Here is an 11,296-nt window from a genome sequence, read left to right on the forward strand (position 1 = left end):
TTATTTATTTAGGTTTTTGTAAAGATTAATCTTAATTGTGAATACGGGGTGCACTTTTTATATAGATTGTGGCCTTTCATTTCGCAAGGATACTGATACTTAAGTGTAAAGATCTTGTGTAAAAAAATTATATTTACTGTCAGGGTAAGAAAATATAGGATTCATATATCTTTGTAAATTGACAAAGTCACAAAAACACCATTAGTATAACTGAAGTAAGTCGAGTTATACAATACCATGTATACCCTTGTGGATCACTTTTAGTAAGAGAAAATGTGCTGAAACGAAGAGTAAAATTGAGATCACATATGTACATTATTATACTTTATAGTTCACATTATTATGAGTTTGTTGAATTTTAAAGCATTTTTACCAATTTACTGACGGAGCATTCGGACATCATATTGCCATCTATATGCATATACTTGTCTTTTCAAGCAAAAAAAAAAATACAAACATGAACAGGTTCTTAAGTGGCATGTTGGAAAAAAATGGTCAACTATATATATATATATATATATATATATATATATATATATATATATATATATATATATATATATATATAATATAATATATGTGTCAACGTTAGTCAACATCCGTTTCGACCCCGTTTTTTCCGTTGCGACGTTTTGAGGTCGCTAACGTTTCGGCCCCGTCTCACGTCTTTTTCAACCTTGCCTAAAAGTACAAAGCCGGAAATGGTATTGATCTGGCGGTTTCTGTATAATATAACTTTTGGCTCAAAAACTGGGCATTTTCCCAGAAATAAGTAGAGGTTAGGGGACAACCGCTAACTGGACATTATGGAATTGGCAGCCGATTGGCAGCCGGTCGGGGTTGGCGGTTATTCAACCTTTTTGCCACAAACAAATTGAGCTTTAGGCATCAATTCTCCCCTTGAACATCGGAGCATAAACAGAGATGGCTAAGGTAATCTTGACAGATTTACGCATAAACAAGTCTACGTGACTTACATTTATACTCAGAAAATAAAATTCAAAAGTATACTATTATAATAACGTACTCCGTAACTCTTAAATGATAGTTAACCCAACATGACCTGGCCCGTTTCAGGTTCTACCCAAGTATAACCAAGTGTTCACTTTTTTTGAAATGTTTAATGAATAAGAATACAATAAGACATGTATACAACAAGTTGTTCCTAAAGATCTTGCTACCTTAACAAAGTGTCTTTAAACTCCACAATAAAACCCCCACCCCCACTTTTCATCTTAAAGAAAAAAACAATATCTGCATTTCTCTACTTCTCTTCTACACGCGTACCTGCCTTTCATAGATAAAAAGAAAAACCCATTCCGCAAAAGCTACGTATAATAACCAGTCGCCAAACCCCCATTAAGATTTGTTGCAAGTCTTCATGTGCTATTGACAAAATAAACTACAAAACCGGGGAGGCCACTGTGGGGTACTGTTCTTCCATTAACAGACTTAATCACACTTGATATTTCGATAAATCCGTCTTACAAACAGATTTGAACCCAGATAGCCAACCGCTCCTGATAATGCAGTTAGAAAAAAAATAAGTAAATTTTGATAGTGAATTCAAGCATTAAAAAAACTATAACCTTCCTAATCACTATATAATCATGCTTATAGTAAAAAGATAAAGAAATGAAATTTTGTAGTGGAACTCACCGCAGAGGATTCCTAACGCAAGACAAAACATAGCCGTGTATCCGAAGTAGAAGCCGGTTTGGAAGAAGCCAGACATCTTAGTCTTCACAGAGTAGTAATATATCGAATACAAGTAGACATGGATAGCTGTAGAGGCTGCAGAGAAGAACGAAGTCCATTGCCAGTGGTAATTCTCGGCATTTAGCAAGAAATATGTCCCCACGATTGTCACACACACCGTTACAATAACAAGAATGATGAAAACGAGTAGCATAAAGCCATAAACGTAATACACCTGCCATTTAAAGGAACAAATACTCAATATAGCTTCGGCACTTTACCTCTAAGTTCATTACCGAAGCCGACGGATCGGTATGCATACATAAACAGGGATAAGAGTGACATTATAGCAATTAAACCACAATTTCAAACATGTCCAAATAACTTTAAAAACCAATAATATGATACCTTGTAATTCCAGAAGGATGTGAAGACAAAGTACATCTCGATGAAAATACTACCGAAAGGTAGCAGTCCTCCCATTATTGAGACGACGAATGGAGTGAGATACCACTTTTTCTCGGGAATAGGGCGAGGAATCGTCTTCACACGGCACGGGTTATTTGGAGCACCGCTCCAGTTCCTTCCAACAATGGTACCGAGAAGAGCGAGAGGGAAAGAGATGAAAGCCCAAATAACAAAAACAACCACCATTGTCCCAAATGGAATTGCTGCAAGAGACCCGTAAAATATAGCGATAGTGTTCAAAATGAAGCCAGTTCCAAAGCACAAAAATGGGAAAAGAGATGCAGTCAGGATCATCGACTTAATCCAATGCTTCCCTGTAATAAATAAAACAGATGATTCTCAGATGATAGGAGAAACTTTATAGGTAAGATACGGGGAATTAAGTATGGTCCTTACCACCACTACGCGAATGCATGCCACCACTTACATATCCAGAGACAAAAGACGTGAGGGCGTAACAAACAATGAACGTGGTGACGATTGCTCCTCGCCTGAAAAATTGAAGGAACAATTACAGTTATGGAATTTTAAAAATAAAGATGGAGGTAAGAGGGCCCACTGGTTATATATTATATCTAATATGTTAGTTACAAAGACTAAATTAAAAGGAACGAGTCAAATCAATTAAACAGGACAATGGTTTAAAAGTCTATGAAGTGTACATAACACTGTTGCAAAACACCCCGTCTCGAGCCGTCTCGACGCCCGTTGCGACGTTTTGGTGACTAGCCCGTCCCATCTCGAATAAAACCGTCTAATATGACAGTCAACGGTCAAAATTCAGGTCAAAGTTGAAAAAAAATCATGTCAAAGTCTCTCAAAATTCAAAAAAGCCAGAAAGTTGGTAAAATCGGTCAAATTTGTCGTATTTTAGTTTGAATTTTCATTATTATATTAACAGTGATAGCAATTATGAGTACAAATTAGTCAATTAAAGTTTTTGGCTTTAAAATATGTACACATATATACATTTATATACTTATATATTTAAAAGTCAACTTTGGTCAACGTCCGTCTAGACTCCCGTCTCGACCCCGTCTCGAACGTCTAGACCTTTTTAGGACCCGACCGTCTCGACCCCGTCTCACGTCTTTTGCAACCTTGGTACATAATCACATAAAAACTCATAGACATCACATTTAAAAAATTACTAGTAATTTAGCAATAAAAAATATATGATCTCTCTAAACATTTTGACACACTACTTGGAAAATAGAATAAAAGGTGTTTCGACCCATTCCAAACTCATCTTGACCGAATACCATAAGCCGACCCATCTGACCCACTGGTTTTCTTCACCTTTAAAGATAATTTTTCCATTTTTCTTAATATGTGATGGTTAAAATATGCCAGTAACATCATTCTTCAAAGTTTAAACACACTCGTTAGATAGTTCATTAAATGCTATAGATAATAGAGAACAACCTAATTGACTCGCATTCTCTACATGACTACAACCTACTATAACATACCCAATGTACAACGTTGCAACAATTGCAAACAAGATGACGAGAAGAATCAGCAGCGCTAACTGGGCACCCGTTCCAACAACAGCCGACAACAAAACCAAATTGCGTGGTGGTCGGAAAACATCACCATGAACAAGCTTCCAACCAGATTCTTCACTTACATCTCTCTCCTGAAAACCAAACATTTCAATAACTGGCAACCAAATTGCAAAAATTAATGAAATTCATGAACTTGTAGAGACATTACCAGACTTTCCAAATCATCATCTTCACGAGCATACTTGGCATAGTCATTTCTCAAAGTCCGCATCAGAATCATAGAAACCAAACCAGTGAGGAAGATAACCATCATGAATGAGTTGAAAATGGAGAACCAATGAATCTGCATGATGCAACAAACATATATAACCTCGTGAATGTAATCCAAAACGATCTTGAACCTGGTTATAAAGTTATGATGTACAGTCCGGACGAGTGGCTTAAAACGCTTTGAGTTGCCCCACAAACATCAACGTATCATATACACAAAAAACCTATTCAGCATATTATCATCAACAGATATGCAATATTGTTACTATAATAATCTAAGTCTTTAAATAAAATAATTTAGTGTGTTAATACTTCTATTCATTGAAAAGTTGACATTTGCCTTTTGACCCATTCCCCTTCTAGCTGACTTTCTTACTTGACCACTTCAAAATAAAATACAAACTAAACTAATGGAACGAATTCATACTAGGACAAATTTATCTCCTCGGACTAAAACAAACCCGTGAAACAGATGTGATACAAGAAAAATCTGGAATGAAAACTCAACATAAACTTTAAAAAAAAGAGAAAGTGAACAGCCTTTACCTGATGCTCAAAGAAATGGTAATCCAAGTACACATCAAAACGGCGAGCAAATGTGATATTAGTTTCGCTCCACTTGACTGAGTAAGTCATATCTAGTGTTTTCCCAGCTTCTAGCGGCTTTGGGTTTTCTTGAGTAAGATTAACATGAATGATCTGTAATAAGAAGACAGCATAGTATAAGAACTAGGTGGTCATATTTATAAGATCCAGTTACGAAGAATACAAGTTCATATACAGACCTGATCCTTCTTGTATTGTATGGTAATATTTTTATGTGTGAATATCAGATGCTTCTTATCGCTGTTCTTATCAGGATTCAACTCTCCAACAAAACCTATTAGAACAAGAAGCAAAATAATGAACAATATTACTAAATAGTAGAACATTGTCAAGAAATGTTACGAAAGAAATGTTCGGTAGATACATACCCCACATTGGCAAATCATCTGAGTTTGTGTTCCAAGCATGGTAAAAACAAAGGAAAACAATATTAGAAGCCAGCAATTGTGAAATAAATTAAATTTTTTAATTTCAGCATTATGTAAACAGACCATTTTCGCATTAATTATCATGACAAAATAGAAACAGCAAAAGTTGGTTATACGAACACAGAAGCAAATATAAGGCATACCCATGAAAAATTCAAACCAGTAGTTATTCTCAATAGCCTCCTTAAACTGCTTAACCTTTGCTTCATCGAGTTTAAGCTCACAGATTCTTGTTTTATCCACATTTCCTGCAAATGCAAACATGTTAGGTATCATTTGACATGATGTGCTAAAACTCTGGAAGATCATAGATCAACATACTTTCATATTTGATGTCAAATTGACTGTCAATAAGCTCATTTCCTCCTAATACTTCACCTAGGCCACCCCACTTATGACCAGGGTTACCAGGTTGACGACAAAATGGAAGGCTGTAATAGTTGTACGTTTCTTGTGGATTATTGTAAGGCCCGACTTTATTCACCCAAAGGTTAATTGGGTCGTCTGGTTGGTACTGCAAAACAAAACAATAAAGATGTCAATTAAAGGGCAAGTAGGTCATTAAAAAGGTTCATTCAGAATCTGAAAACGAAAATTTATAAACGATAATATGTCATATTAACAAAATTTATAATATGAAGCCCTACATAATAAGAGCTAACACATTAGAGCCCTACCAACATAGATGTAATGTATTTACACCCATAACTATTATTTGTTTTTTTCAAATTTTTAGTTTCTAATTCTCCAAATATTGGAGCAAATATGAATTTGCATGGAACCTATGCACTACTCGAGTTGAAAAAAAAAAAAAAAAAAACTAGTTATTACCAACTTCAATAAAACAGACATACTCCATAAAACGAAGAATAGAGGGTCAACACAGAAAGCAGAAAACTTGGGGATCAAGACCAAAACAATAAACAATAATATTCGTTATTGCCTGATGCAGTAGATTGTGGTCCATACAATCACACCATTGTCACCATAACAGGACCGAGAAAATCAACCTAAAAAGACAATTTTGATCAAGAACAAGAATCGTCTGATAAAAAGAGGACCGAAACAAGTCAAAAGCCAGTGACTTCAATCTGTTTAGATCATCTAAGCCCCTTCAAATATCAGAGAGCAGCTTCCAACGTAACTTCCATTTAAACTAGTCGCATGCGCCAAGGCGTGGTTGCCCAGACCGGCATAAAATAAACTAATGATACCCATCGATTTTCAGATATCTACCATTTGCAAAAAAGAGGTATAATTTCAGATATATTTAGTATTGATCACTTATGTTAACTGATAAGTACTAGAGTACAAGTCAGGGTTATAAAAACCAAACCTTGAAACCATAACAACTATGTTCAGTTGAATTATGCAATATATAATCTTTCTTTCAGCTCATTATCACTAAATCAACAAAATTGAAATGTGAATAACAGCTTTTAAGCACCTTTTTGCACCATGATTGCCCGAGGTACATAAATAAAAGCATGGGGCTGCTACAGAAACAAAATGTCAGGAACAGAAACTTGTAACACAAAAAAACTAACGAGATCTAAACCCTAATACCATATAAACCTCAATTCTCTAGATTTAATTAAATACTGTGCAAATATCTAACAGTAAAATTATAAACATACCAGCATTCAAAATCAAAGATCTACACTATTGAAGTAAATAGGGTTTCGTTGTTACTTAACCTTGTGATCATACTCGGAAGCAAACACCGGCGACGTGATGAGGTAGATTGACGCAATGAAGAAGGCAGTGAGAGAAGCGGCGGCGGAAGACGATCGGGCGACGGGCCACATAGCGGTCGCCGGCGAATTAGATTTTGGATCCAACGTCTATTGATCGGAAAAAAGGGGATTTTTTTATGGTAAATGAAAGTGATTCTTTGAATGCTTTGGATCCCGTGAGATGAGGCTTTTTCTTTCAGTTTTCTTAAACTATGCGAAACCAAAATCAGTCAACAATTTATATGGAAATTTTTATAAATATTTTAATGAAAAAAGTTGTTTGGTACCTTTCTTGGGAAGTTTTTGATTTATTTATTACTTAATTTACTAATTACTAATTAGTATGAGAGGTGATTCTCACACACCAATTTTTGATACATATACACTATTTTACGTGAAATTCCAATCCTACCCTTATATTAGTCAACATTATCATTTTTGTCTTTATGTTAAAAGTAAGGGCAAACTTATCAATTTATGTAAAACAAGTATGTATGGATAAAAAATAGTGTGTGAGGATCACCTTCCAATTACTATCTATATCTATCTATCTATATATCTATCTATTTCTATTAAAATCTTAAAATAATGAGATCATAAATAAACTTTTTTCTTCATTAAAAAAAATCAAAAAAGAAAAAGAAAAATTATGAGGGTCTCTAAGTAATGTCATAAACATATGTATTTTACAATTAAATTTAAACATTGTTATTTATTTACAATAAAGAAAATAATAATAAAAAAAAAAATCACGCGTGATTAATTAAAATACAGACCAATTTTTTTGAGACTCACAACTTCTTCTAGGGTTTCTCCCATTTAGCTTCAAAATCCTTTCTTCCTAAAAATTTCCAAAATCAAAAAACCACTACGACCCATCTTCCCATCTTCATCCTTCATCAACCACCATCAACCACCACTGTTGCCGCTGTTGTGACCACCGTCGTCGTTGTCGTTTCTGCTACTACTGCTGTTTTCGATCCTGCTATCTTTTCCTTTAACACTTAAAATTAAAATTCAAGGTAAATCGATATCGATATTGTTTTCAAATTCAACAGGTAATTAGGACTGTACATTTTAATCTTAACTTGGATTTTGTATTTCTTGATTTTCAATTATAGGCACTGTTGCAAAACACCCCGTCTCGACGCCCGTTGCGGCAGTTTGGTGACTAGTCCGTCCCGTCTCGAAGAAAACCGTCTAATATGACAGTCAACGGTCAAAATTCGGGTCAAAGTTGAAAAAATCATGTCAAAGTCTCTCAAAATTCAGAAAAGCCAGAAAGTCAGTAAAATCAGTCAAATTTGTCGTTTTATAGTTTAAATTTTATGTATTATATTAACGGTGATAGAAGTTATGACTACAAATTAGTCAATTAAAGTTTTTAGCTTTAAAATATGTACACGTATATACATTTATATACTTATATATTTAAAAAGTCAACGTTGGTCAACGTCCGTCTCGACCCCCGTCTCGACTTTTTTAGGACCCGACCGTCTCGACCCCGTCTCACTTCTTTTGCAACCTTGATTATAGGTATCATCTTTTGATTTGGTTTTAGGGTTTTTTTACTTGATTTTATTAGAGGTATCTTATTCAAGGTATATACCTAACTTTCAAGCAAGTGTCAGTTTTTAATTGCGGACCGGCATAAAGTTTCAAGATTTTTGTGTTTTGGTCTAAGGTATGTCTAACCTTGCATTCTTTTACTTATATTTTGATTATTGTTTGTTTTAATTTTTAGATTAAGTTTAAATCTGTAATGACTGATTGTGAATTTATTTTGATGTTGCAGTACGTCTATGAATTGTTACTGATTTACACCCTTAGTTTTGTGCTTATCTTTGCTTTTTTGCTTTTGAAAATTATCAGGGTTTTCAAACAGAATATGAAGAACAGTGGATGATGCAAAGATGAAAATAACGAATGAAATCGTTCAGGAAGATTAAAAAGTTTATAAGGTATATTTTGACCATAAGTTGTTAATTTTTACTTCTTTTGTATATTTGCATTATCTTATTTATTATGCTAACATAAGTTCCAAAAATGCAGGTTTGCGAAATCTAGCTCATTGTAAGTAGTTAGTAATGTTTCATTAAACCATCCATTTAATACATCCATTGAAAATGTAATATCAGTAATATTATTTAATATGTAATATTATATTATGATATTATTATTAAACTGTTTTGTTTAAAGAAATTCGTGATTTCACGGATCATTTCACTAATAGATTCTATTATAATGCTAAAATGATGATATCATAAAAAGCAATTTCCTTTATTAAAAAAATTAAAATAAAAAAGAAAAAAATCTAAGCACCATAAATGATGTCATAATTGTATTTATTTTGCAATTAAAAAAATTATATTAACTATTTAACTATGTATCTTCTATTAATGTTTCAAATTAGGGTTTCTTTGTATTAAAACCTTAAAGACGCCTTCTTTTTCATCTGTAAGATGAAGTATAGAAAAGAGAAAATGCGAAATTTGTAGCAGATACGAAGTATAATAACTGTTTGTAACCAATTGATCTGTCATAAATAAACACATCCGACTTCAACCTCTTTTATAAAACCCTAAAAAAACAACCCAATAATCAATCCTAAAATTATGATGCAATAATTACCATTTTTACTTCTTAAAAAAATCAAAAAAATAATATTGTGAGAGCATGTAAGTGATGTCATAAATAGAATTATTTTTACAATTAAATTTAATCTACTTAATGATCTCATAAATAAGATTTATCTAAGCTTAAAAAAATTCAAAAATAAAGAAAAAAATTCTCAGTTCTCATGATTATGTTATTAAAATAATTAATAATTAATTGTATTTAGTAAAAATATTAACATTTTAATTTTATAATATATGTAACATTATGTAAAACCTTATTATAAAACACCTCATGACCAATACAATATTTGAAACATTATGTACAACTTTATGGTAAAACACCCTTAGGGCCTTAGGGCATATGTACAATATTTGAAGCATTATGTACAACTTTATGATAAAACATTCACATGATCATATGTATAAACTTTAAAACAAATTGTACAATCTTTTACAAATCACCTCATAAACACGTGTACAAACTTTGAAGCATATTGTACAACCTTCATATAATAATTTTATTTTATTTTTAAAAATTTATCAAGAGGCATTTGTTATTACTAATAATAATTATTATTAAAAATATAAATACTCAATTTTTAAACAAACTCTATGAATATTTATTATAATTATAATTATAGTTATTATATTATTATTATTCAAACATGGTTGTTTTCTGAAATGTCCCGTTCATATCGATTATAAACGTTCCATATTAATTGATTTCGTTGCGAGGTTTTGACCTCTATATGAGATATTTTTCAAAGACTGCATTCGTTTTTAAAACAAACCATAACCTTTATTTTATCGACAAGGTTAAAAAGACACCACCTACATTATCCAGAAATGATAATCTAAAAATATCACACTTACACACTACCAATACATATTGGTTTACAATATTAATATGTTACAACAAAATAAATCTCGAATGCAGTTTTAAACAATATTATACAAGCAATTTGACACCAAATCTTGTCCACATATTAGCATGCAACAGCGGAAGCTCTTAATAATCACCTGAGAATAAACATGCTTTAAACGTCAACGAAAATGTTGGTGAGTTATAGGTTTAACCTATATATTTATCAAATTGTAATAATAGACCACAAGATTATGATGACCCGGAAATTTCCGACCAAATTTAAACTTGATCTTTATAAGATTCTGACACGATAAGCAAAGTCTATTAAATCAAGTCTCAAAAGTTTTGAACTATTTCATGAAATCATATGACCTTTGATTGTTTCCGACGATTCACGAACAATTAATTTGTAAATAGATATATATAATTTTATTTGAAATAATATTTGAAATAATATATGATTTAATTGTTGGAAATAAATATATAAAATAATATCAGTACATTTAATATTATTAATTTAAATTATAATATATAGATATGCATATAATTAAATATATATATATATATATATAAACATATATGTATATTATAAAAAGAAATATTATATATTATAATTGTTATAATCAATAATCAATGTTGAAGAATAATAATAATATATAATAATTATTATTTAAAGAATATATATATATATATATATATATATATATATATATATATATATATATATATATATATATATATATATATATATATATATATATATATATATAAAGTATATAGAATATATATTTTGTGATTTTGAAGTTATTTAATAAATGACGGTAACGTTCAATTGTCATTCGATAGATTGTAAACGAGTTAAAAAGGAACTTATGTGATTTCAGAATAAATGGTGATCCGAAAATGGGTTTTATAAATCATAGGCTTAGTAAAAATATATTTAGGAGTTACTTATTAAATTTTAAAACTTTTTATATTTTACTTAGGGGTTGGGAGTAAATAATTAATGTAATTTTTATTTAATAATCTATGATCAAATTTTATACCATAATGACCAAAATAAATAAATATAGTTAATTTAAAAGTAGGGGATTTTTCC

The 11,296-nt window shown here is 31.5% G+C and overlaps 1 protein-coding gene across 1 annotated transcript; it reads right to left on the minus strand.

Moving 5' to 3' along the window:
• Positions 1-1,160: 1,160 nt before the first annotated feature.
• Positions 1,161-6,910, minus strand: LOC139845208 (transmembrane 9 superfamily member 1-like). Its single transcript, XM_071835450.1, has 12 exons — positions 6,676-6,910; positions 5,300-5,492; positions 5,122-5,226; positions 4,919-4,936; positions 4,730-4,824; positions 4,491-4,643; positions 3,883-4,017; positions 3,639-3,805; positions 2,563-2,657; positions 2,107-2,480; positions 1,660-1,933; positions 1,161-1,520 (listed from the first exon to the last, which is right to left on the minus strand). Exons 1-12 carry the CDS (start codon positions 6,784-6,786, stop codon positions 1,453-1,455), a joined length of 1,788 nt encoding a protein of 595 aa, XP_071691551.1. The 5' UTR covers positions 6,787-6,910; the 3' UTR covers positions 1,161-1,452.
• Positions 6,911-11,296: the final 4,386 nt, after the last annotated feature.

Source organism: Rutidosis leptorrhynchoides, chromosome 4 (assembly GCF_046630445.1).
Source record: "Rutidosis leptorrhynchoides isolate AG116_Rl617_1_P2 chromosome 4, CSIRO_AGI_Rlap_v1, whole genome shotgun sequence".
Taxonomy (NCBI): Eukaryota; Viridiplantae; Streptophyta; class Magnoliopsida; order Asterales; family Asteraceae; genus Rutidosis; species Rutidosis leptorrhynchoides.